This window comes from Macrotis lagotis, chromosome 3 (assembly GCF_037893015.1).
Source record: "Macrotis lagotis isolate mMagLag1 chromosome 3, bilby.v1.9.chrom.fasta, whole genome shotgun sequence".
Classification (NCBI taxonomy): domain Eukaryota; kingdom Metazoa; phylum Chordata; class Mammalia; order Peramelemorphia; family Peramelidae; genus Macrotis; species Macrotis lagotis.
In genome coordinates, this window is record NC_133660.1 from 291,026,225 (window position 1) to 291,053,317 (window position 27,093).

At 36.4% G+C, this 27,093-nt stretch overlaps 1 protein-coding gene and 1 pseudogene across 1 annotated transcript; both read right to left on the reverse strand.

Annotated features, from left to right (window-relative positions):
* Positions 1-5,095: 5,095 nt before the first annotated feature.
* Positions 5,096-6,028, reverse strand: LOC141516658 (olfactory receptor 4D9-like). Its single transcript, XM_074227655.1, has one exon. It carries the CDS (start codon positions 6,026-6,028, stop codon positions 5,096-5,098), a length of 933 nt encoding a protein of 310 aa, XP_074083756.1.
* Positions 6,029-16,452: 10,424 nt separating this feature from the next.
* LOC141519481 (olfactory receptor 4D11-like) lies at positions 16,453-17,368 on the reverse strand (annotated as a pseudogene).
* Between the last annotated feature and the right edge of the window lie 9,725 nt (positions 17,369-27,093).

Here is a 27,093-nt window from a genome sequence, read left to right on the forward strand (position 1 = left end):
AACTCTTTAATGCCACAACTATTGCCTTATCTCCATGTGCCGTTGAAGCTTCAAACAATTATCCCTTGCTGGCATTTTTTGGCAATGAAATTGTCTGAGCTCGGCTCAATTGGCTTTTGGATAACAGCTATACAGTCTGACAGAGACCCCAAATGAAATGTACTATTTTGATTGTATTTGAAATCACTTGGACTACTCTGGAAGAGCTTAGAGGAACCCAAGAAGGAAAATGAGAGGTAGAATTGTATAGGAATGCGATGTGAGGTCAGAGCATCTACTTTTAAATTCTTGTCTTGAAAATTACAACTTTTGTGACCTTGAGTAAGTTGCTCAACTTCTCTGAACCTCAGTTTCTCTCTCCTGTATTAAGAGCAATAAGGAAGTTCAAAAACCATAACTCTTTTCAATCCATTGACCAACTATGTTTCCATAAGATTCATGATGAAACTGCTATCAACTTACTGTTAGGAAATTGAGGGAATCAGTGTGCTGATGGAGACCTAGATGGTTTCTGGACATGATCAGCACAGGGATTTAATTTGCTTTATAAAGCTCTTTGGTTGAAATCCCTGATGGCTGTTTCCTTCCAGCTCTAAGTCTATTTTCCTGTGAAATTTATGTATTTATATTCCATGAAGAGCACAATTTCCTGGAATCAAATTGTATGCATCTTTATAAAAATCATTAAAAGATTTTCTCATGAGTTATGATTCTATCATCTATAGATCCTTGTCCATAACATATCTACATTTCTAAATCTTTTTTATCCTTTATCCTCCATTCCAAATCTGTTCACATATTTTTGCTCATAGAACATGCCTACACTTATGCCTAAACATTTATCTTTACTTTTATCTGTAACTTGTACCTATATCTATACCTATTCCCATTCATATAGTTATCACTATAGTTATTACATACAGTAATATGCTATTAGCTATATTTTTAAACATAACCATTCATATATGACTGGCTCACATATATCTATTTCTATATCCATATCTTTAAAATAGAAATTTAGCTACATACTCAATTGTCCATCATGAAGTGATATTGGTCTTGGTGTCCTTCTCAACCAAATCCATGGGGTATATACTGTTCTTGGTGGTCTTGATACACTGGGTCGACATATACCTTTTCTTCTAGGACTTGATGGACAAAGTTCTTAGAAGGTCATAACCTGGATGATCATAAGTAATGGGTTTTATAACCATAACTCTCAAAGACTATTTTCTAAGTCATATAAGGGTTTATTAGAAGATATGCTCACGCGTCTGGGTTACCAGATCATTGAAATATTGAAGTGTGTGTGTGTGTGTGTGTGTGTGTGTGTGTGTGTGTGTGTGTGTGTGTAGAGCATATATACTTGAATAGATTTCAAAGGATAACAAACAGATAAATCTGAATGATCTAGATGTATAACAAAATTCAAAATTCCCACTTCTCACACTAATGGAATGTATGAGCAGCTGGCTGGTGATGTGGAAAGTCATGATGCTTGATTTAGCAAGGATCTCTGATGTGGTCCAAGACTTTGTGAGACTGCCTTGTGATCCAGGACCATGTACCATACAGGGTGTTGGGCAAACCACATACCATGACAAGCAACAGGCACAGATCTTGAAAAACACCTATGATATGTGTACTTTGACATTATGGAAAGTAGTTTTGTGATAAGAATAGTAAGTATTGTAAGAATCAACTGGAGTGGAAAATTGCTGCTGTAGCTATAGTATAAATATCTGGGCCCTCTGATCAATAAATGGTGTCATCTATGGCTATTGGCCTGGCCCAGTTATTTCTCACATTGCTTCATCTCCTGCAGATGCTGGCATCAGCTGGCATTCTGGCATTTTTCTAAGAATGGCAGGAAGATTCTATTCTTGTTTCATGTGCAAATTTTCTGAGCTAAGAGAGTAGGACCTCCACAGATGACAGAGCCATAGTATGAGGTCACTAGGCAATTTCTGTGCTGGTAGCAACCCTGTTGGATTGTTGGCAGAGTTGGGACTAGGAATGGGCCAGACAGATGTGAGTTTATACCTTACCTACTGTGGTCTCAGCAAGAGGCACGTTTTTATGACTTTTAAGAAACAGAGGTGTTTAATGTCAAGAATTTCTTGATAAGTCAAATTGCTTGGGTTACAGTTAAGATTCAATTTTTTTACCTTCCCTCTAAGATCATCCTCAGTTTATTTCACCTGTATCTTGATTGCACATAGTTATTTATGTCTTTTCTCTCTTATTAGACAGGGAGTTCCTTGAAAGCAAGGAATGGTTTTGACTTTTATATATCATGGGTACTTAGTATAGTGTCTGGCACAAGTAGGTGCTTAATAAATGTTTGTTGCCTTGACTTGATTTGACACAGTTGGTCCTCCACAAAATTTTCTGTAAAGTTTGCCACCAACATCAAGTATCATGCTCTAAATGTGCTCTGAGTGATATCTGAATTGAAAGTAGAGTGTCCATTATCTCTATTTGAAAGTCATTACAAGGAACATAGTCCAAGATAAAGGTTTCCTCTGCCATATCAAACGCTTGGCTTTCTAGAAACTCCCATTCTGTCAATGTCCTTTTCATATGAACTCTTATCTAGCTAAGTCTTCTTCCTCACATTCCAATCCTATGGCTATGCAACTGAATTCTGAAATTACTTATGGAACTTTGAAAGTTGGGGGGGGTGTTGCTTGTATTAATAAATGGAAAGCCAAGAAGTTGTCATTATGATGAGATAGGAGACAATTGGATTCAGATTCAGTCTCTGCTATTTTCTGATTTGTTGTTCTTGGGAACTCTTGGACCTTCACAATTCTTGTCTGTCAAATGAAGGCCCTAGATGGGTGATTTCTAAGAACCCATCTAAAAAAAGCTTTGATTCAAAATTCATTGCTCATATATTTTTCAAAAAACTATGTTTAACTATAAAAGATATTCACTTCAAAATTTAAAAATATTGTATCTCTTCATTTTTAGATTGCAATTCTATTTCTATTTCATATTAGATTGGAACTTCTTGTGGTAGAATGTGGTGATCTAAACTAATTCCATCATACTTTTATTTTCCTAGGAGTTTAATGTTAAATAAAGAGTCTTTACTTAGAATAGTTTATGTTTCTTGAAAGCTAAGTTGCTGTGTTAGAATTTCTTAAAAAAGAGAAACTTTTTATATAAGTCTGTCATCTGAAACCAACATTCCTAATTTTTTGTTTGAATGTTGGTGGATTTTATTATTGCTTTCATTTACAATGTGATAATTTTTAAGTATATTGTTTCCTGTTTCTGTCTTCATTCTGCATCAATTAATATGAGACCTTTCATGTTTATTTTTTGAACAGTACAATAACATTTCATTCATAAATCACAATTTGTTCAGAGGTTTTCCAAAGATCATATACATGATTTTCTGTTTCATTTGCTACTGCAAAATGTGAACATGAATATTTTATCATTGTACGACATTCCCTTTCTAGTCTGATTTTCATGGCATTTTATCCTTATTGGAAGATTTTTGTGTCAAAAGGTAGTTAGTGTTTAGTTATATTTCTTGAACATTTTCAAATTGGTTTCCAGAGTGTTTGAGCCATTTCCCAACTCCACCCAAAGTGTATTAATGTGATTGTATTTCTGAGTTATTCCAGTATTATTTCTTTCTATACCACCAATACTAATTTGATGTATATGAAATGATACCTAAGAATTTATTTCATATTTTCCTTTTTGTTAGAGTTTTGGAGTATTTTCCTCAAATAAGTGTTGTTAGTTTGCTTTTCTTGCCTTGGAACCTGTTCAATAAAATCCTTTGCTTACTTCTTCTTTACAAATTTGTGAAAGATTGAGATCTGAAGAAAATGACTCAATTTACAACCATAAGTTGTTTCACTAGGAGGATTAGGAATATAACTTAAATTTCCTTACTCTCAGCTACTGTTTTTTTCCATTTTTCATCTTGATTAAATGTAGCCTGGATATGTAATCATGCGTGTCTGGGTGTGTATAAAAGCCCTCCGTTATTCTCCTTCCATCTTTTTTTATCAGCAAATATTAGCTAAGAACCTACTGGGGACAGAGAACAGTTCTGCCTGAAAAAAATACAATTGAGATATGACAGGGTACAATTATGAATATATATAATTGATATATGTGCTTGCTATCCTTCCGGATTTCAATTTTTCTTTTCCCCTGACCACTACTCTACTTTTATCCCTAGCCATCAGTGATTTCTTTGCCTTAAGCTGCAGAGGTATTAACTAAATTGTTTTGTAAATAGATTTTATGCATCCTTCTCCCCCTTCTGTCCCCTCACAAACATTTCTGGAAACACTCTCCTCTCCCTTTTATTTCCCTAAGGTAAATATTTTTTGCAATTAAAATATTTGTTACTAAGAAAACTAAGATAGTCACTTGATGATGGTGGTTCTGTAGAGAAGATGCTTCTCATTATATTCTTTACTTTTTACACTTGAGATAATGGTCTTGTGCCCCTTCTATGGTTATTTGAGGCATTATTCATTGTTACAATCAGTGAGTTCTTTGCAAAAGACCACTTTGTCCCTTTGGAACAAGTTCTGTCTTCCTACGGCTGTTAGCCCAGAAATAATGTGCATATGATATTTTAATGACTCTCTTTTAGATATTTAAACTCCACATAGTTAGGATATAATAATAATTCACATGGAACTTTAAGATGTACAAAGTGCTTTCCTCACACAACCTTATGAGGAAAGCTTGACAAGTATCATTGCTTCCTCTATCTTCTAACTGTCTTGTATTGGTTCTGGGTTCTACCATTCTCCTTGCCAATTAGACAAGGAGATTGTATCTAATGTATCACTCACCCCATAGATACAATCTATTGTCAAATCTTTTCATTTCTAGTATTTCAAAATCTCTCAAATACATCTTCTCTCCATCATATACCTACTAATTTAGGCACTAGAGAAAACTAACAATAATATAATTTCAAGCCTTTTTAGCAGGTTGTAATTGTCATTAAAATTTGGTGTCATTATTTGGTGTTTTATATTGTTCCTCTCAGAAGAAGCCTGATGCAATGAAATTTATCTTTCCTAGTTCCCCATTAGCATAGAGTTAATTACCTTTCAGAAGACACAAGCCGTCTCTGTAATCTTTTCATGGCTGATTTCATCTCCTGGTTTCTCAAAGTGTAAATCATGGGGTTCAAGAGTGGGGAGATAACAGTGAAGGTGACAGAGATGGCTGTGTCAGAGGGAAGAGCAGTGAAGGGCCTGGCATATACATAGATGCAGGGAACAAAATGCAGGGTGACCACAGTGATGTGGGAGGAGCAGGTGGAGATGGCTTTCTTCCTACCCTCTCCTGTGTGAGACCTCAACATCATCATGATGATAGTGTAGGACACAATTAGTAGAAAGAAAAAAAGTGTGGTAACTAGACCATTATTGGAGATCATTAGGAGCTCCAGAACCAAAGTATCAGTGCTGGCAAGTTTTAGGACTTGGGGGACATCACAGTAGAAACTATCGATAATATTAGGCCCAGAGAAGGGGAGTGGGAGCAATAGAGAAATCTGTGCAATGGAGTGTAGAAAACCCCCTACCCAGGAGGCCACCAAAAGCCCAAAGCACCTTCCTTTACTCATGAGGCTCATATAATGAAGGGGCTTTGAGATGGCCAAATAACGATCAAAAGCCATCACAGTGAGAGTAAAAATATCAACCCCACCAAGGAAGTGGAAGAAAAATATCTGTGTCATGCAGCCATTGAAAGAGATGGACTTTCTCTCAGCTAGAAGATCCAGCAAAACCTTCGGGGCAGTTATGGAGGAGAAGCAAATGTCCACAATGGATAGATTTCGGAGCAGGAAGTACATAGGTATGTGAAGGCGGGATTCGAAGGTCACAGTGAGCATGATAAGGAGATTTCCCAGTAGAGTTGTTAGATACACCAGATATAATAAAATAAATAAGATGATACTTAGGCCTGGAGACTGGGTAAGGCCTACAAAAACAAATTCTTTCACTGTGGTATGATTTCCCGGTTCCATTAGCTCATGTTTCCACTTCCTTGCCACCTTGGGAAAAAAAAAAAAGATGTAAAGCTATAACTAGGGAGAATGGAGGTATACTCAAATTGATGTTAGTATGTTGCAAGGCTTTGAGAACCCCTGTGCAGTCCTTTGTCCTTATTCAATTTTGTGATCTCCCCATGTCCTTGTATAAGTAAACAATTTAAACCACTCTCTTGTATGTCTATCCCCGTTAGCTATTTTTATTTATGGAAATATTATTTGTTTCTGAAGTCAGAGACCAGTGTCCAGATACTTATTTGATCCTTGGTCACTTTCTCTACTCCTTAAACCTGAAGTGAGAATAGAAATAGAACTGGTTCCCTCTCTATAAAGTCAGGTCAATATAAAGAGTTGACTTCATCTGCTATTTAGGAAGTAGTGAATCCAGGAATGCCATTATACTGAGGAAGATGAGAACCATTCTGTTTGAGCAGGTCCTGGATTTGTTGATTTTGATTATATTCTTTCTTTGGGAAGGGAATAAGCATTAGTATAGCATCTTTATGTCATGTGATTTATTTTATTTAATCTTTACAATAGCACTATGAGAGAAGTTCTGATTTTTCAATAAAAATAAATTTTGACTTTGTTAAATATTTTTAAATTTTAATCTTAATGCTTTTTTTAAATATTAATTTTAAAATTTGAGGTCCATATTCTCTCCATCCTTTTGTGTCTCCTCTATCCCTTCAGAAGGCAATCATATGATTTCCCCATATCATAAAGCAAAACTCATATACAAATAGTAAGAATGAAATGGGAAAGTATAGGTACTTTTATTATTCCAACTTTATAGCTGAGGAAACTGAGGCAAGCAGAAGTTGTGTTTTGTCCATGATCTTAAGGGAATGAGGTTGGGCTTGAGTTCAAATCTTTTTGACATCATGTCAGGGATACCATTGTTTATGCCTTCCCTTCTTCCTGCTGCAGCCCGCATTCTAGCATACCTGAAGTTTTGGGAATTTGACACCTACAGCTACTACTGAGTCCAGGTTACAGCTTTTGCCTCTTCTCTCCCTGCCTCTGCTCTCTTCTATTCTTGAGTCTCCACAGTTTGTTGCAGACCTCAAACTTCCCCTTTCATGTTGGCCTCCTGCTTTGATCATCATGGATCATTTTGCTTCTTTACTAAAACTCTCTCTCAGTCCTATCACTTCCTTTATAAACCAGGACAGAGTGTAAGTTAAATAAGGAGGAATGTGCAGAGTAACTCAGATGGGTGGGAACACTTTCCTGAGCTTCAGAACCTATCAGGAACACCCAAGACCCTTCCAACTGAGCCTAGTAAAACTTCAAAGTTCAGTGAATGAGAATCATTCTGAGAAATTCAATTGAGGGATGTAGCAAATGACAAGGAAATATCCTTTAATTGTGGACCCCCTTGTTGTCTGTGAAAGTCATTGTGGCTTTTCCCTTGGTCTGTTCCTTCTCAGACTATGGTGGAAAATTTGCCTGATATGTGTCCAGGTGTAGTGGATAGAGAATGTGCAAAGTAATTTGAAGACTCGAATTCTAATCCTCACTTTTCCATTTATGGGATTCATGACCATGGGTCAGTTCACTTCACCGACTGAAGGCTTAGTCCCTTCAACATTAAGGAGTCATGCTGGGTATGCTCCAAGGTAACCAGAGAAAACAGACTTGAGTTTTAGCCCAGGTTACATAACACACACACACACACACACACACACACACACACACACACACAACCTCTCAAACCTCTCCCCACTGTAACTTCTCTTGGATTGTGTTCTAAACTTCTTTATTTCCAGTTCCTTTTCTTTAACTTTTTGCTTTCGGTAGGAGGTCAGAAAGCTCTTTGTGGTCCTTTCTCTCTACTGACAGGGAAGCGCAACCAGACATGTGATTCCTTAGTCTTACATTCTACTACCCTATACTATTTGCTGACCTTTGCAAAAGACAAGAAATCCAGTTGAAAGTTCATGATCTCTGTTTGGTGCTTAAATCCATTTTTTTTCCTTTCATCTTTCCCTCTGTATAGAAACTTTCCAGTATTCTATCAGATAATATTTACGTGTGATCCTTAGTGTAGTCTTGGTACTCAAATGGCAACACTTAGAATTCATGACTAGGCTTGAGGCAGGGATGGTGGTGGTGGAGGGGCAGGGGCTCTGTTCATTGCTTTGTTTTTGATGGACAAGCTACACTGCCTTTCATTGCCCTCAATTCTCTTATCTGTCAATGAAATTTTTTCCTTCCTTCCTTCCTTCCTCCCTTGTTTCCTTACTTCTTTCCTTCTTTCTTATCCTTTTCCCCTTTTGCTAAAATCTCAATGTTTTGCATCTGCATCTTAATTTATAGTTTCTTAGGTGATTTCAAATAGATTCTCATTGAAGTATCATAGATCTAGAAATGGAAAGGAATCCAGAGCCCAGTTAGTCCCACCCTCTTAGTACAGAGAAATTCCATAGCTTACCTAAAGTCAGAGGCAAATGCAAACAATTAATTTCCCTCATAATCTTCCAACTCCAAAATCACTGGGCTGCACTGCTATTCAGTCCTTGCCAAGACCACATGAGATAACTTACAGTAGTTGTATCATACTTATTTAAAGATTGAAAAACAGACTTTAATAATCAATCATCAATAAACTTTTATGTATTACTTATGATATGCTAGGCACTATACTAAGCACTGGAGTCATGGAAAGGAGTGACTGTCCTCCAGCACAAAGAGGAGTGCAATTCATTCAAATGTCAGTCTCTTGTCAGGGGCTATTTTGGAAAGTCCCTGAGTCGTGAGGATGCTTCTGAATACCTTGAAGCCCCCATTTTGCTCACCAGTTCCTTAGAAATCTCTGATGAAGTTTTCAGTCCAAAGGTTCAGGATACTTCCCCCTTTTACATCAGGAAGCTAATATTTCACTGCTGATAGAGATTACAACCCTTTCTAATTCTACCATACAGTGTTTCCTAAGTTGCTATGGCTGAAATTCCCTCTTGGCTAACCTCTTGGTAAAAAACATCTCTGGATCAAATGAGAACTAATTGATGTCTTAAATGCCTTGCAGACCTTGAAATTCTACAAAAATGTTATTTTTTTTAGCTATGGCAACTGACACAACACAGTCTGTCATCCAGGCCTTTCTAGCTTGTATCTGCCAGAAATTTAGTTCTTTGGTATAGCTGTGTAAAGCCCAGTGTCATATCCCAATGGGCAAGAAACTGTGTCAAAAAAAGGGGAAGTAGAATGGTGGATTAGAGCCATGAGAATCAGGGAGTTGTGCCATTTGTTGGAATTTATACAAGTCATTCACCTTTTGGCCTCAGTTTCCTTAATTATCAATTGAAGATTTTGGACACAAGAATTTCTAATATCCCTTCTAGAAACTCTTTTAAAACTCTTGAAATGAACTAGATCTTTAAATGACAGTGATAGAACTCAGTAGATAGAGAGAGAGATGAGCCTGGAATCATCAAGACATGGGTTCAAATTTAGCCTTAACTAGCTATGCAACTCTTAAAGTCATGTAACCTATGCTAGCCTCAGTTTCCTAAAAAGTAAAATTCAAATAATAATGACATTCCTTCCACAATTTTTGTCATTTAGGGTAAGATAGTAGAAGTTTATTTCATGTTTATTTCTTTCACTTTCCTGTTGAGTTTGAATCTTGCTTCTGCCACTAGCTGCCTTGGTGACTTTAGATAAGTAATTTAACCTCCAATGGGCTTCAGTTTCTTCATCTGTAAATGAAGGGATGGCACTAAAAACCTTTATGTTTAAGGTTCTTTCTTGCTCTTAATATCTGTTTGGATGACTAAGAGAGCTAAAACTTTCTTGAGTCCTATCAACCAACAAAGGTATCTAGTAAGGGACTCAAGTTACAAAAAGTGCCTTTTGTTCCAGGATCACCCTAGCTAGAAGAGTCAGACTTTTCTGAGCACAGAGGAATTCATTTTATGCCCTTAATGATTTCTACAGACCAAGCCCCATTTTAGTGGAAGAGTATCACTTCCATTAGTAAAACCAGATAGCTGCTATATTCAAATAATGGAGTTGGAGTCAGCAAGACCTGAATTGGAATCCTGATTCAGAGATGGGCATTGTGATTCTGAGCTAACCACTTAACCTCTCTATCTTAGTTTCCTCATTTGCAAAATGAGAATAATAATAGTACCTACCTCATCGGTTGATTGAGAAGGTCAAATAAGATATTTTAAAAGTGCTTTGCAAGCATTAAAACACCACATAAATGCTATTATGATTATTGTTTTTATCATTTTTCCATTTATCTATTTCAGCAAGAGAACAGATCCAGATAAGCCAAACAATTTAATTCATCAGACAGCTATGTTCAGCTACTCACAGTTGGCCATCATGCTGGCAGCTTTCCCAGGCTGGTAGCCTTGGTCTTGTCTGTTATGCAGCTCTTTTGAGTCAGGTTAGGTTGGACTCTCTGGAGTACAAACATAGGCAATTAGAGTAGGCCTGAAGGCTCCCTGGTGGGATGAGCTGGGACAAAGGGTACACTGGGCAGGTGGGCACTTAGGGCTTTATCCACAGGGGCCCCAACAAAGGACACTTCTTAATGACTTTTTGTGTGTACTTAGCAATGCCAAGAAATTCAGTTTAACACTGGGATTCACTTTGTGACAAATCAAATTATATTTCAAGGCTCAAACTTTCTGAACACACAGGAACTGCAATTTTCAGTGATTGATATTTTGTCAATAAGTTAAAATGATAAATTCATTAAAATTTTACATTCCTAAGAACTGGAGGGACCATGGAGTTCATTTAGTTTTACTTTTTCATTTCACATGAAGAAACTGAGACTTGGAGAAGTTAGTTAACTTGCCCAAAGTCACACAGATGATTGGCATCAGAAGAAGAATTTGAATTCAAAACTTCTTGACTGAAAGGGTTTCATTCTCTCTGCTACACCAATATAATAACTATCTTCCTTAATTATGAGAGGGAGATTGTTCTTAAGCAGTCACATTAAAATAAGAATTACATCTGGGACAAAGGACATTTTGACTGTGTAAAAATAAAACTTTTATACAAACAAAAGCAGTCCATTCAGAATTTAAAATAAATATTGAATAGGAAAAAGTTTTCATTGACTTATTATAAAAGTTTGCTGCTGTCCAAATGGATAATTTTCAGACTGCTAAGAATAACCAATTTTCTGTTTTTGTTTTTCCCCAATTGTATGTAAAAAACATTTAAACTTGCTTTTTTAAAAAACCTTTGAATTTCAAATTCTTCCTATTTTTCTCTCCCAACCCCCTTATTGACAAGACAAGCCCTTTTGATATCAGTTATATATATATGTGTAATCATGCCAAATATATTTCCAGGTGAATCATGCTGTGAAAGAAAACAGCCAAACAAATTCCAAGAATAATAAAGAAAAATATTCTTCTACCTGCAGTCAGACTGTCACTTTTCTCACTCTTGTTGGCCAGCATTTTTCCTTTTAAGTCCTTCAGAATTGTCTTGGATCTTTGAATTTCTGAAAATAGTTGTCATTCACAATTATCAAACAATATTGTTGTTACTATCAACAAGGTTTTTCTGGGAACAGGCAATTAAAAAAATAAACTGTCAATGTTCACTCAAACATGTTAGAAAAATAAATTTAGAAATAACTCCTGTACTAATATATGACTGTGCAATTAAAAAAAAGGGCAAGAAATGGCAAAGTTGATTGCTAGCTGAAATGTGGGAAAGCAGACAAGGAAAGTGACTCCATCAGCAGGTGGAGTAGGCACTCATTTCATTATTTTAAAGAACATAAGTAATTATATTTCACAAAATATACAAAAATGTGTAATACCCTGTGGACCAGAAATTCTTCTTTAAATTTTATACTCAAGAGAAGTTATTGAAAAGTAGCAAAGATTTTTCTATCACACAATAATGTTGTAGCAGGTCCTGTTATAATGTAAGCCTAATATCCTAGAAACCATGCAAACATCCAATAAAGGCAAGGATTTGGTTGTAATTTATTGTGTATGGAAGTTTCTTGTGCTGTAAGGAATGATTGCCAACAAGGGACAAGCATGGGGAGACATACGATGTCCTTCAGTGAAAAGTTAAAAAAAAAAACCCAGATACCTGAGAACAACACACACTGTGCCTAAAGTTATGCAAAGAAAGTTAACGTTCACAAGAAAAAAACAGCCAAAATATTGTAAAAATAATATGAATAAAAGTGGCACTACCTTGTGAAAAATCAAGAGGAATTGTTTTTGTTGCTTTGGTGAGCCGAGGATTTAGCAGCTGTTCACCAATTATATATTCACCAATTCACAACTACATCTTATATTGTTTTTCTTTATTGTTTGAGATGTAGGTATTTTATTTTTTAAATGATTGGTTTTTTGATAGGGAGTGTTGTCTTTCGATTTTGTTTACCCTATTTTCCTTTGCTGTTTGACTTCCTTTGGTTTTGTTTGTTCTTTAGTTGATTTTCAGTTGTAGCTGTCTCTTCATGATCCCATTTAGGATTTTCTTGGCATAGTTTGCCATTTTCTTCTGCAGTTTATTTTACATCTGAGGGGAAGCTGAGGCAAACGGGCTAAGTTATTTAAGTGTCACCCAGTTGGTGTCTGAGGCCAGATTTGAATTCATGAAGGTAAATATTTATGATTCCCAGCCCAGTGCTCTATCCTCTATGCCATCCCGTTACTCCATTTATTTGATTGTCCATACATATTAATGGAAGTTAAAATATTTATCAGTAATAAAAGGAAGAAAAATATCAATAGGGGCAGATACGTAAGCAAACTTGTCCTTGGAGAATATTTCAGACATAAAGAGGTAATAGATAAGGAGTTATCAAAATAGATCAAAAACCTAGGGATTTAGATTTAGGATACTAGCCACAGGAGGAGGGGACAGTGCTGTTATTCTGGTATCTGTTGGAATTCTTTGTTTGTTCAAATCAGAATAGCTGATGATTGATTACTGCACATTTATGAAAACATTAATCCTTGGAAAGGTTAAAAAAACTAACAATTGGAATCAAAAGACAAAAATAAAATAGTTCTGCCCTAAAAGAACTTTCATTTTGCTTGGGAATATACCATAAAGAGATAGTTCTTCCATCATTCAAAGGAGAGAGGTAGGAGAGAAAACTTTTTTAAACCGTTGGGAGCATTGTTAGTCATTCAGTTGGGCCAGCAAGCACACTCAAAAGTGGACAATGCTTGAAGGAGGTCTCTGAGGTTCCTTCCAATTCTTAACAGTTTATTAATAACATGAAAATAGAGAAAGTGAGTAGAAATATTTGGGGAGTGTAGGGGACCTAGCTGTGGTCTCCCAAAGCATATTCTTTAGGTTACTACACAATTCTATTTACCCCTCTTCTTGCATCTGGTTCATCCACTCTATTGAAGATTTTCCTGCAAATGACTTCCTACTCCTACAATATTTTTCTTCCCTCAGTGGTCATTCTTTTTGAATTCTGCATTACTTGACACTCTCTTACCTTTTGGATTCACTTTCTATCTCTGATTCTTAAAAAGCAGAGACCTGGCTTCCCTTTATTATATAGGTTGAGAGGGTTTTTCTGATTATACAAGGAAGTGGAGACTTATTTTCATTCAAAATACTATTGTTAGAGAGAGGAATAAGGGTCAAAATTGCAGAATCATAGAATGTTGGAGACGGAGGAGATCTTAGAAAACAGATTGGAAAACACCAAGAATTTAAAATAGAATCTTTGATTGTAGAAGGGCCCTTAGAACAGAGATTGGTAAAACCAAATGGGATCAACTAGATCTCATGCAGCTAGTACCTAAAAGTTGGAGACAGGTAGAGGACCTGGGTTCTAATCCTACTCTGGCCAACCCACTTTAACCTCCCTGAGTTTAAGTCTTCTCATTTATAAAGTGAGGGTTTTAGAAGGATGATTTCAAAGTTTTCCTTTCATCTCTAGATCTGTGATCCTATGGTCCTGGGTGAGCATAGACAAATGGGGGAATGTGGAATGTTGGAATTGGAAGAGGCCATGGGCCACAGATCACTGGATCTTAGAGGAACTTTAGAACTTTCTGTCTGTTAGAAAGAATCTTAGCAAAAAATAACTATAATAGCTAGAAGAGTCTGAATGTAGCTTAACTTGGAACTGGATGGGACCTTGAAGGACATCTTGTCTAACCCTTTTGCTTTAAAATGGGGAACTGAACCCTATCTAGGTTGAACTCAACCAATAAATGCTTGATATTGGATTTGAACCCAGGTCCTCCTGACTCCAAGTCCAGTGCTCTGTCCTCTACAATATTATGGAATATTAAGAGCAGTGTGATGTGCTAGTAAATATTTAACATCTAGGTCACTAAAGAATTAAAAAAAATCCACTGAATTTTAAATTTAGTCTGAAATGTTTCTTTTAAAATGAACATCTACATATGGAATATTGATGGCAAAAAAATAGAAGAGTCTAGAGGAGATTTTAGAGACCTAATGTAACTCCTTCTGTTTTGGTTTAATCCCATTTGCAGATGACACTAGACTAAAAGGAACAGTTTAAATACAGTTCAGATATAATGAAAACAAGAATGACAAAACCAGTTAACAACAGTAGCAATAACAACTAACATTTAGATAGCGCTTACTATGCGACTGTCATCCGTTAGCTAATTGTTTTCGAATTATTATCTCATTTGTCCCTATAGCAACACTGGAAGGTACGTGCTATTATTAACACTTTATAGATGAGGAAAAAGGGCAAAATAGAGGTTGAGTGATTTACTCCATGTCCTACAATTACTAAGTATTGGGGCTTATATTTGAACTCAAATCTTTCTGACTTCAGGTCCAGATACTGGTTGAAAGTCAGAATCTTAAAAGAAACTGACCATTTAGAATATAAGATGAAATCTGGTGAAAAATTATCCTCACAAGTTTAGGTTGGGAGGGGGCTAGATCTCAGTTTATCTGAAAAAGATTGGAACTGGGATCTCAATATGGTCAACAATATGACATAACGATAAAAAAACCCCTAAAGATTCATAGATTGAATTCAGAGATGCAGCGCCCAAGATCGGGGTGATCCTTTTGTAGCCTGTTGTTTTTAGAACTCCCCTTTAGTCCTTGGCAACATATTTTAGGAAGTATGTTTATAAACTAGAGAGTGCCCAGTGAAAGGCAATTAGCATGGCAAAGAGGTTGGATCAGGGAGTCACCAAGATTCCTTTCTCTCTAAGATTTCTAGATTTTGATAAATGAATAGAACAAGAAAATTGCAATTGGACTTGATTTAGGAGATGGTTTGAATCCAGTCTTTCTTGTTGACTATCTTAATGGTTTTGGACAAATGGAAATGGGAAGAAACAAATTTAGATTTAATATAAAGAAAAATTTCTTAATGATCTTGGAAGAGGTTCCTAAGAAGGTTCCTCACGTCTTACATGTCTATCAGTAAATATCACAGAAGCCTTGAATGTGGAATTTTTTTATACACATAATTAATAAATATTCCTTTGAGCAGAAGTCTGCCAGAGGTCCAGGACACAAAAAGTTTAAGAATTCTGAATTAGAGTTGTCTTATAGAGGACTGGACTGCTTAGGGAGTTAGTGGTTCTCTCTCTTGAAGGTCTTCAAACACAAGCTGGATGTTGAGGGAATTTTGGTTTGAGTCTTGGTTGGATTAGATGACCTCTAGTGTTCTATCAAACTTTGAAATTCTATTATCCTGTTCTTAGGAAGTTGTGTCTGAGAGTAAGTTCTCTCATTTTTAAAAGGTATCATAACAGTGGATTGATCCAGAGAGCCCTCTGTCTGAGTGATCTACACAATAAGCTTATAGAGTGTGATCTTTGCTCAAAAGAGACAGAGTTTTGGGAAGTGTACAATTCCTCCTCCCATCCCCACTCTCAACTCTGTTGAGAAGACTCAAGAAAATGCTCTGAAAGGTAACTTATCTGATTGGCTGTCTTTAAGATAATTGTCAGCCATCCCAAATAAATCAGGGGCTCTTCTGCTTAACTTCTTGCAAAAATGTAAGCAATTATTATTAATGTTGGAAGTTAGAGCCTAAAGGAACTTGAGAATACAGAAGTTAGAGGTAGAAGGGTCTTTAGAGAACACTTGATCCATTCCCTACAGACATAACTTTCAGAGAGGCTATATCATTTGCCTTAGGTCACACAGGGAGTTAGTGGTAGGATCAGATCACCTGTCTTTTCCATTTTTTGATATGTAATCTTTCATATAGATAATTTTTGAATGGAGAGGGTCTAGCGTGTCTTGTGATATACCTGGATTTTTCATACTTGAAATAGCCCAAACTCATTGCCTTCAATGGTCACTTAGACTAACGGATGCAGATATCCGCTACCTTGCCCCTTGAAAACAGGGAGCATCAAATTCAAGTCAACATTTCCAAGGTTCCTGCTAGCATAGAGACAATTCCTTTGCAGAAAGTGTCAGTCTTCTCTGCAATCACTTCTCATAGCTGATTTCATCTCTTGGTTTCTCAGGGTGTAAATCAAGGGATTCAAGAGAGGGGAGATGACAGTGAAGGTAACAGAGAGGAACTGGTCAGAGGGAAGGGCAGTGAAGGATGTGGCATATACATAGATGCAGGGAACAAAATGCAGGGAGATCACTGTGAGATGGGAGGAGCAGGTAGAGATGGCTTTCCTCCTGCCCTCTCCTGTGTGAGACCTCAACATCATCATGATGATAACATAGGATACAGTAAGTAGTGAGAACCAAAGTGTGGCAATGAGACCATTGATGGAAATCATAAAGAGCTCCAGAGCAAAGGCATCAGTGCAGACAAGTTTGAGGAGTTGGGGAATGTCATAGAAGAAACTATCAATGATATTGGGGCCACAAAAGGGGAGTGGAAGTAACAGAAAGATCTGTACAATGGAGTGTATGAAGCCTCCCACCCAGGAAGCCACCAAGAACCTAAAGCACCATTCTTTTTTCATGAGGGTCACATATTGAAGGGGCTTTGAGATGGCCAAGTAATGATCATAAGCCATTATAGAGAGAGAAAAAACATCCACCCACCAAGGAAGTGGAAGAAAAACATCTGTGTCATGCAGCTATTGAAAAGATGGTCTTTCTTCCAGCTAAAAGATCTACCAAAACCTTTGGAGTAATGATGGAGGAGAAGCAAATGTCCACAATGGATAGGTTTTGGAGTAGGAAGTCCATTGGTATGTGGAGACGAGTTTCACAGGTGACAGTGAGCATGATAAGAAAATTTCCCAGCAGAGTTGTTACATATACCAGGAATAATATAAGAAACAAGATGAAGCTCAGCCTTGGAGACTGGGTGAGCCCTGTAAAAACAAATTCCTTCACCCTGGTGTCATTTCCCAGCTCCATTAGCTCATGTTTCCTCTTCTTTGGCCACCTTGTGAAAAAAGAATTAACTAATTAAGAACAGACACATTTAATCAGATAATCCTCTTCTTCAATTAAACGCACGATCTGTTGCTTTCACTCCTATTCCTGTGGTGAATGGAGCTAGAGAAAGTCATAAAGCAGTCTTGATTGGGCCCACTAGAAATTTATGACATAATCTGGAGTCTGATCGATGCTCCATAATCCTTTTAAACCTTTCTAATTGATTCCTAGCAACCACATTAGTTTCCCAGACCTTTTCATATCTCCCCAAACATCCCATGGCTCTCCCTCCCCCCAATCTGTCAATTGAGAATTTTGTCTCATATTTCACTTTTAAAAAATGATGTTATTCATCAAACTTTCTGTTTTCCCCTCTTTCTTCTCTCACTCAGATGCCTCCTTAATCCCCATCTCAGATGATGAAATGATCCTTTTTTATTGACAGAGCAAACCCTTCTATATGCACAAATAGCTCCATCCCACCATGATTTATCTGCCAAATTGTCCTCTTTATCACCCCCACTTTCACTTATCTGGGAACTTTCCATCTACTCACTGCTTCCCTAGTGCCTAAAAACATAAGATTTCTCAGTTTAGTTATTACATGCACATACATCTTCCTCATTGTCAGAAAAACCTCACTTGCTCCAGCCATCCCTGCTGTAGGTTATCCTAGGTCTCTCCTCCCTTTTTTGGCTAAACGTGGTAGATAGCCAGTCTACAATAGGATCATCTATTTGTTTTCTTTAGCTTTGCTTCTTAACTCTCCAAAAAACTGGTTTCTAACTTGATCATTCAACTGAAATTGCTCTTTTCAAAGTAATCAGGGATCTCTTAATTGCCCAATCTAATGATCCCTTCCCATTTTTGAACTTTGCTGTAGCTGTTGATATCAATCTCTGTCTTCTACCTGTTGCTATCTTTTCCTAGACTTTTGTGTCTCTGCTCTTTCTTGAATCCCTCCTACCTGTCAGCTGCTTCTCATTCTCCTTTCCTTGATCTTCATCTGAATATTGCTGACTAATCAAGGGTGTCTCAGGGCTCCGTCTTGGGCCCTTTTGTCTTCTTTTTCTAGACTATATCTCTTGGTGATTTCATCAACCCCCATGGATTCAGTGAACAGCTTTTGGCAACTGATTCTCAGATTTATTTGTCCAACCCTGACATGTATCCTAACCTTTAATCTCATATCTCCAAGTGCCTATTGGACATTTCAAACTGGATGTCTCATAAACATGAAATTTGAAATGTCCAAAACTGAATTAATTATTTTCCCCTCACCTCTTTGTAACTTTCTTATTACTGTTGTGGATATTTCTATTGTCCCAGTCACTGAGACTGGCAAGCCTCTTTTAACTAAATTCTATCTATCTATCATCTATCTATACAGATATATTTTTTCTATTCTATCAAATTCTACGTATCTATGTATCTATCTGCATATATATATTTTCTCTTTTCACACTGCCACTACCCTTGTATAGACATTTGTACCTCAATTGTTGTTCTCCCTTCATTCTCAAAGAGGATGATTCATGACATGTGAATGATTTGAATTTGAGTGAGGAAGGGCTATGCAAAGACACCAGCCTCACTTTCTCCTCTGGAGTCTTCTAATTAAATTGGCCAGATATGGATCAGGAAGACTGAAGATGGCCCTGGATGCAGTGGGAGACCTTGGTCTTTTTAAGTCCAATTGCATATTATTGAATAGCCTTCTACTGGATCTGCCCGACTCATTTCACCTCATTCCAATTCATCCTTCACTCATCTGTCAAAGTGACTTTAGAGTTGGAAGACTCTTCAGCAGAAGGGGTAGAAGTAGTTTATTCTAAGCACAAAGTACAACTTTGGACAAAGAAGAAGGGGAGAAGAGGGTAGATTACAAGTGGAAGGCAGGCAATTTAATTGGACCGTGGAGTTTTATTAATTGAAATATTTGGAAGTATTCAGTCCTTCATTCAACAATCATATTATGTCTTACTTTATATTTGGCATTAAGGATAAAAAGATGGCTTATTGGGGGAAAGAATGAATGGCAATAAATCCAGGGTCACACAGTTATTAAGTACCTGAGGCTGAATTTGAACTTGGTTCCTTTAGACTTCAGGGTAGGTGCTCTATCCAATGAACCACCTGTTTGGTCAGGGTGTAGGGTATACCAGATCATGAAGGACTTTCTATGCCAAAAAAAGGATTTTGCAATTTTTCCAGAAATGAGTCAGTAATTAATTTTAGGACTTGCAAATTTTGTGGGGACATGGAGTGGCTATATTTAGTCTTTGTATCCACAACACATGACACATCGTAGGAACTTAATAATTCTTCCATGATTGATTGACTGATTAGTAAAAACTGGTTTGGATCTCCTAGGATCAGAACACTTTAAGTCCAAACTCTTTCTTCTTCTAGCCTTCATTTCTTATCTTGTATACCAAAGGTAGATTTTGAAGACCATGTCCCAGAAGTACTGTGTTGGCTGAATCTCCATCACAGGAGTCAGTTGTGTTCAGTGGGCTGCACTTGGATGAGTAGATTTCAGAAAGAATGACATTTAGAAGAATTTTGGTGCTCCCTCAAAGTTTAACCCCATTCCCCATCCCAGAATAAACCACACAAACACACATTCACACCTGCACACACATTCACATATAGGCACAATTCTCCTTGAGTGTAGTGCCCATAATCCTCTCTAGTCTCAGTTTCTGATTGATGCTACTTTGTTTTTTTTTTTTTTTATTTGAGGGAATTTGGAGGAGGTTGAGATGGGACTGGAGAATAAAGGCTTTGATTGCAAGTGAAATTGAGAATAAGAGAAAAAGAGTAAAAGAAAAGAGTTAAAAAAGGATGACATGGAATCTCTGATAGACTTTCTCATCTCTCTCTTCCCTTTGATTATGTCCTCAACATTCAATTTAATTTAATCCAAAGACTATTTACTGAATATCTGGAATTCATCATGTGGGGTATTCAGTGACCTATCTTTCTTAGCTCTAAAACTGAGGGTGTTTAGAGATTGGGATACTTTTTCCTCTGTTGGTAGCAGAATCATGGCAATTCTGTTAAAATATTGCCCCTGTGTCTGTCCTTTTATCAAGAATAAAATATTCCTCTGGTTTCTTTTGTCTTCATTTCTCTGTACCAGCTGTACCCTTTGCAGACCACTAGAGGCCCCCAGAATACTAAAGACCCTTCTGTCCTTTGTATTTAGAGAATATTAACCCCTCTTTCCCTTGTCCAGACTTTTAGGAAACCATTCCTTAATATGTCTCTTTTTGTCTTTTCCTTTGTTTCAAACCTCTCCAGGAATTGAATCTGAGGGGACTTGTGTGCCATTTTTAGTGTGTTGTAGGCATTCAATAAATCATATTCAGACTTGGACGGGGACAATTCTATTTGTGATTTTGAGCTGGGTGCTGGGGACAGGTCACTCAGTCTTCCTATTTCCAGGATAATATAATCCTCTGCTGTAACTGGTTATTCTAATAATCAATTCTTCTGTATTCTCCTTCCAATTCTTTTCTTTCTTTTCCCTTTTTCTCTTCCTCATTTTACTCTTCCATTTTCTTACTCCATCTTATTCATTCTTCCCATCCCTCATTCTTCTTTCCATTCTTTTCCATCTGAGCTCTTCTTTGTTGCTATTACAATTGATATTATTGCCATCATCACCTTTATCTTCCATTATTTTTTCCTTTCCCTTCTTTTTCCTTCTCCTTCTCCTCTTCTACCTTTAACGTTTGTTTGACATTTTCAACTTTCCATTTTGATTTCACATTCATGATTTTATTCCACCTTCATAAAAATCTCATATAGGAGATTATAATAAATATTGATATACTCATTTTTTTCAAATATGCAAACTGAGATTTTAGATCTTCAGGAACTTTCTCTCAGAATCATGAAAAAAGAAATTTTTTATTCAAAAGGCAAAGGATTTATTGGCTAAACCAGGAGTAGAACCCAGAAACCTTGGTACTTAATCCACTCTTTCTTTCCCTGTGCTTCATCTGCAGACTATATGGTGGAGATTAGACTCATATAAATAAAACCCTGCCTGGAATTATGTGGAGGAGGTCGAATTTGTCCCTTATCAGCTGAACAACTTTGTTTACTGCAATACAGACATATTAATGGGAACTTTTGTACTAATTAGCATGAGCATTGACTGGATTAGGGCCTACTCTGCATATGTCCTAATATTCACTAGCTAGCTTCCTGGATTCCATTCCATTTATCTTATGTCCCCAAAATACAAGCCCTGGGCCATCCTTGCAAGTACTGTCTTTGCACCACTCGTTCCTTTCCTCCGACCCCTAGCTAACTTTACCTGTTTATCACCTTCCTGGCTATAGTTAATTCATTGTATGGCCTTATCAACTCTCAGAGATCATTTACTAATCCATAGAGAGGTTGCTATTTTTTTTGACAAGGAAATGGGGTTAAGTGACTTGCCCAAGGTCACACAGGTAGTTATTGGATTTGAACTCAGGTCCTCCTGACCCCAGGGCTGGTGCTCTATTCACTGAGGTCTCTAGCTAGCCCTAGAGGTTGCCAATTTTATAAAGGGAATACCCACATCTGTGAAATTGGGAATACTTGAATGCATGCGTGTGTGTGTGTGTGTGTGTGTATGTGTGTATCTATATCTATATCTACATCTATATCAATATATCTATTTTATTCTTGTGTATATATGAGGGAGTTAGATGCTTCATTGGATTGACTTGGAGCCAGGAAGCTGTTGGTTCAGTTGATTTTAATTGTGTTCATTTCTTTGTGATCACATTTAGGGTATTAAGTGATGAAGATGATTCTTCTTAACTTCAGGCAACCTAAGAAGTCAAGGAGACCTCAATTCAAATCCAGCCTCAGGCATGCAGACCCTGGATAAGTCACTTAATCTTGTTTACATCAGTTTCCTGATCTGTAAAATGATCTGGAGAAGTAAATGGAAAATCATTCTTGTATTATCAAGAAAACCCTATATGCAATCATGAAGAGTTGAGAATGGCTGAACAAAAATATGTGTTATATATATATATATATATATGTGTGTTATATATGTACATATGTGATATATATATATATATATATATATATATATATATACCTATACATTTAACTGTATATAGATTTCAGTATCTTCAACAAGTCTTTCAGTAATTCAGAAAATAATTTCTAGGGGTCCCTGGAAAATACTCACAGTCAACTGACACACTGGTACTCTTTGCAGACAGGTAGGAAGCTGCTAAGTCTTCTGAAGACAGTTTTTCTGAGCCAGCATAGGAGGACTTCCACAAAGCAGAGTCCCATGATGTCAGTAAGGTCACTAGGCAATTAGAGGATGTAGGAAATATCCCTAGTGGGTCTTGGGGCTGAGCTGGGACAGGGCGTAGACTAGATAAGTAGCCTCTTAGGGTTTAACACACAGGGGACCCAAGAAGGAACACTTTTTAATGACTTTTTAGAAACAGACAAATTAGTGCCAAGAAATTCTGCTCAATAGCCCGTAGTGGGATTTATTTTGAGATTATTCAAGTTCATTGGATTTCAGTGAATGCTTGTTTTCCCTGGTTGGTTAGGAAGACAAGGAAGACACAATGTTTTGCAAAACATTGGTGATATATTAAAATTGTAGACTCTAGAACTGGAAAAGACATCCTCCCCTCATTCAAATGACACTTGAGTCTACTGAATAACTTGATTCTAAGTCCTCATCCAGCTTCAGCTGAATGACTTGGTGTTGGGGAATTCATTTCTTATTGAGTCAGGCTATTACACTTCTAGATATTTCTAAGCATTGGGATATTTTTCCTTATGTGGAGCCCCGATATTTTCCTCTTCAACTTCAGTCTATCAGTCCTAATTTGGTGTATGGGACCAAGGGCAACACATTGAATTCCTTTCCTATATTGGGAAAGAGCTCTTCTTAATAAGCCCAACTTATTTCTTCCACAGGCTAAACCTTTTCAAAAATTCTAATTTAAATCAATTAATTGAATCAAAATTATTCTAATTAATTCTAGTTTTACAGTTCTCACCATTCTAATTTTTTGGGGGGAGTGCTTTTTAATTTGTTGTTATTTTGAACGTGACCAACAACACATGTAATTATTTCATCACGAAGAAAGGGCTTATATGTGAAATTGTATAGTTTCTTTTTTTTTTAAAATGTATATAATAAGTTCATCACATTAGTTTCAAAATTCCTACTTTGTCTGTGTCCTTTTGAATTTTCCTCTGTTTTACTGTGAATTAAAAATGAAAGGATTCTTCTCCAATTGACAAATGGTCAAAGGATATGAAAAGGCAATTTATAGATGAGGAAATCAAAGCAATCCTTAGTCATATGAAAAATTGCTCCAAATCATTACTTATTAGAGAAATGCAAATTAAGACATCTCTGAGATAGCACCTCACACCTCTCAGACTGGCCAATATGACCAGAAAGGACAATGATCAATGTTGGAAGGGATGTGGGAAATCTGGGACACTAATACATTGTTGGTGGAGCTGTGAACTCATCCAGCCTTTCTGGAGAGCAATTTGGGATTATGCCCAAAGCGCAACAAAAATATGAATACCCTTTGACCTGGCAATACCACTACTGGGTCTTTACCTAAAAGAGATGACAAAAAAGGGTAAAAACATCAATTGTACAAAAATATTCATAGCAGCCCTATTTGTGGTGGCAAAAAATTGGAAATTAAGTGAATGTCCATCAATTGGGGAATGGCTTAACAAACTGTGATATCTATATCTATCTATCTATCATCTATCTATCTATCTATCTATCTATATCTATATCTATCTATCTATATCTATCTATCTATCTCTATCTCTATCTCTATCTCTGTCTCTATCTCTATCTCTATCTCTATCTCTATCTCTATCTCTATCTCTATCTCTATATCTATATCTATATCTATATCTGTCATGGAACACTATTGTTCTATTAGAAACCAGGAGGGATGGGAATTCAGGGTAGCATGGAAGGATTTGCATGAACTGATGCTGAGCGAGATGAACAGAACCAAAAAAACGTTCACCCTAACAGCAACATGGAAGTGATGATCAACCCTGATGGACTTGTTCATCCCTTCAGTGCAACAACCAGGGACAATTTTGGGCTATTTGCAATGGAGAATACCATCTGTATCCAGAGAAAGAATTATGGACTTTGAACAAAGACCAAAGTCTATTACCATCAAATTTGAAAAAAAAGCGTTATATTATTATGTAATTTTACTATCTCATACTTTATATTTTTTCCTTAAGGATATGATTTCTCTGTCATCACATTCACCTGAGATCAGTTATAACATGGCACCAGTGTAAACACTAACAGAATGCCTTCTGTAGGGGATGGGGGGAGGGAAGCAAGAATTGGGGGACAAAAACTCAAAATAAATAAAATCCTTAAAAAAATGAAAGGATTCAATGACATCATTTCCTTTTTACCTTCTTTTTCTTTGGTATCACAATTGCCAGTTCCTCACTTCTCTTCAAAGGTCTCCAAAGTCTCCAAAGTCAAAAGAGGAAATAAAAACTTTGCAGCAAGCAATCAGCATTTCCCTAATGAGTCTAATGTATTACCATACCAAACGTTTTGGTGTATCTGGGTATTTACTCAATCTTCCTTTAGCAAAACCTGTTAAGAGTGAAGTTTTTGTGGTGGCTATTTCTTTGATTCTCTTTTCCATTCTCTTTTTCTCATTAGAAGTATGTACATCCACATCCCTCTTGTGTTTTTCCCTAGGGAATTCTTTTTATCTTTTTTTTTCTCTAAGATGATTGAGTTTAATGTATTTCCATATCAAATGTTTTGGTGGATCTGTTTATTTACTCAACCTTCCTTTGCCCAGAACAGTTAAGCATGAAGTTTATGTGGTGGTTATTTCTCTGATCATTTTTCCATTCTCTTTTTCTCATTAGAAGAAGTAAATACATCCCCACCCTTCTTGTTTTTTCCCTAGGGAATTCTTATCTCCTTTTTTTCTCCAAGATGACTGAGAAGGAAGAGATATCTCTCCAGGTCTTTTGTCTTAATTTCTTCCATGACCTAAGATAGTTTCTGAAGGGTTACTTGTTTCTTAGAAAAGAAACACTTCATTCCTTTGTTTACCTGTCAGATAAATGAAAAAAAAGAACTTATCACAATACAAGCGATAGAAAATAGTATGGGATATAAAATGGATAATTTTAAATATGTTAAATTTAAAACATTTTGTACAAATGAAAAAAATACATCTAAGAATAGAAAGAAAGCAGAAAATTTATAGCAGCAAAAGCTGATAAAAGAGAATTGAGTCAAATTTATGAGGAGTCATTCCTTGATTAATAAGTGGGCAAAGGATACGAGCAGGTAATTTTTAGATAAAGAAATCAAAGCTATACATAATCATGTAAAATGTTCTAAATCATTGATTAGAGAAATGTTACTTAAACAACTCTGAGATAGCCCTTCAAATTTATCAAATTGCCTAACATTTTAGAAGAGAAAAATAATAAATATGGAAGTAGACAACATTTTACATTGAGTTCTTTGAAATTGTCTTGGATCATCCTATTGATCAGAGTAATTAAGTTTTTCTGTAGTTGATCATTGTTATTGTATTTATATTTCTGTGGACAATGTTCTCCATGTTCTGCTCACTTCACTTTGAATCAGTTCATATAAGTCTTTCCAGGTTTTTCTTAAAATATCTTACTCATCATTTCTCGTAGCATGATAGTATTCCATCATAATCATACCATAACTTATTTAGTAATTCCCTAAATGACGAGCATGCTCTTAATTTCCAATTTTTTTAACCACTGCAAAAATAGCTGCTATAAATAGTTTTTGTAGGGGCAGCTAGGTGGTGCAGTGGATAAAGCACCAGCCCTGGAGTCAGGAGTACCTGGGTTTAAATCCGGTCTCAGACAATTAGTAATTACCTAGCTGTGAGGCCTTGGGCAAGCCACTTAATCCCATTTGCTTTTCAAAAACGTAAAAAAAAAATAGTTTTTTGTACATAGAAGTCCTTTCCCCTTTTCTTTAATCTCTTTGGGATACAGGCCCAGTGGTGGTATTGCTGAGTCAAAGGGGGAGCACAGTTTGATAGCCCTTTGGACATAGTTCTAAATTGTTGAATGGTTTGATTAGTTCTGGTTTTTAAACTTCTCAAGAATAGAACCTACTTTTAATATGAAAAAATGTATTAAAAACCATCATTGTAATGAGAAAAGAATAGAAACTTCTTGAAGAGATCATGAAATCCGAGCGGATTGTGATGACATGCAAGTTATTTGGATTTAAGTAAGGGAATGTTATGCAAAGTCACCATTCTCACTTTCTCCTCTGTAACCATCTGGGTCCAGTGACAAGATATTGTCAAATGATTAGGAAGGCTCAAAAACTTGTCCTGCCCTCAATATACTGGATTAAACCAAGAAGACAGATAAATATGGATCCTTCTTTAGACCAGATAGCATTGTACAAGGATGACATTCTTTCATGTTTAATCTAATAAACTGACCTCCAGGAAAGTTTAATGTTTTCTTTATCCTGATTTATTTATTCTTATTCTAGCCTCCCTCTTCTCAGTGTGATGATTACTATAATGACTTCTACCTATACGTTTCTTGGAAAATCTTAATGTATTTTCTGTTATTTTTTGTTTAGATGTTTTTATTATCATATTTGTTTATATCATTGC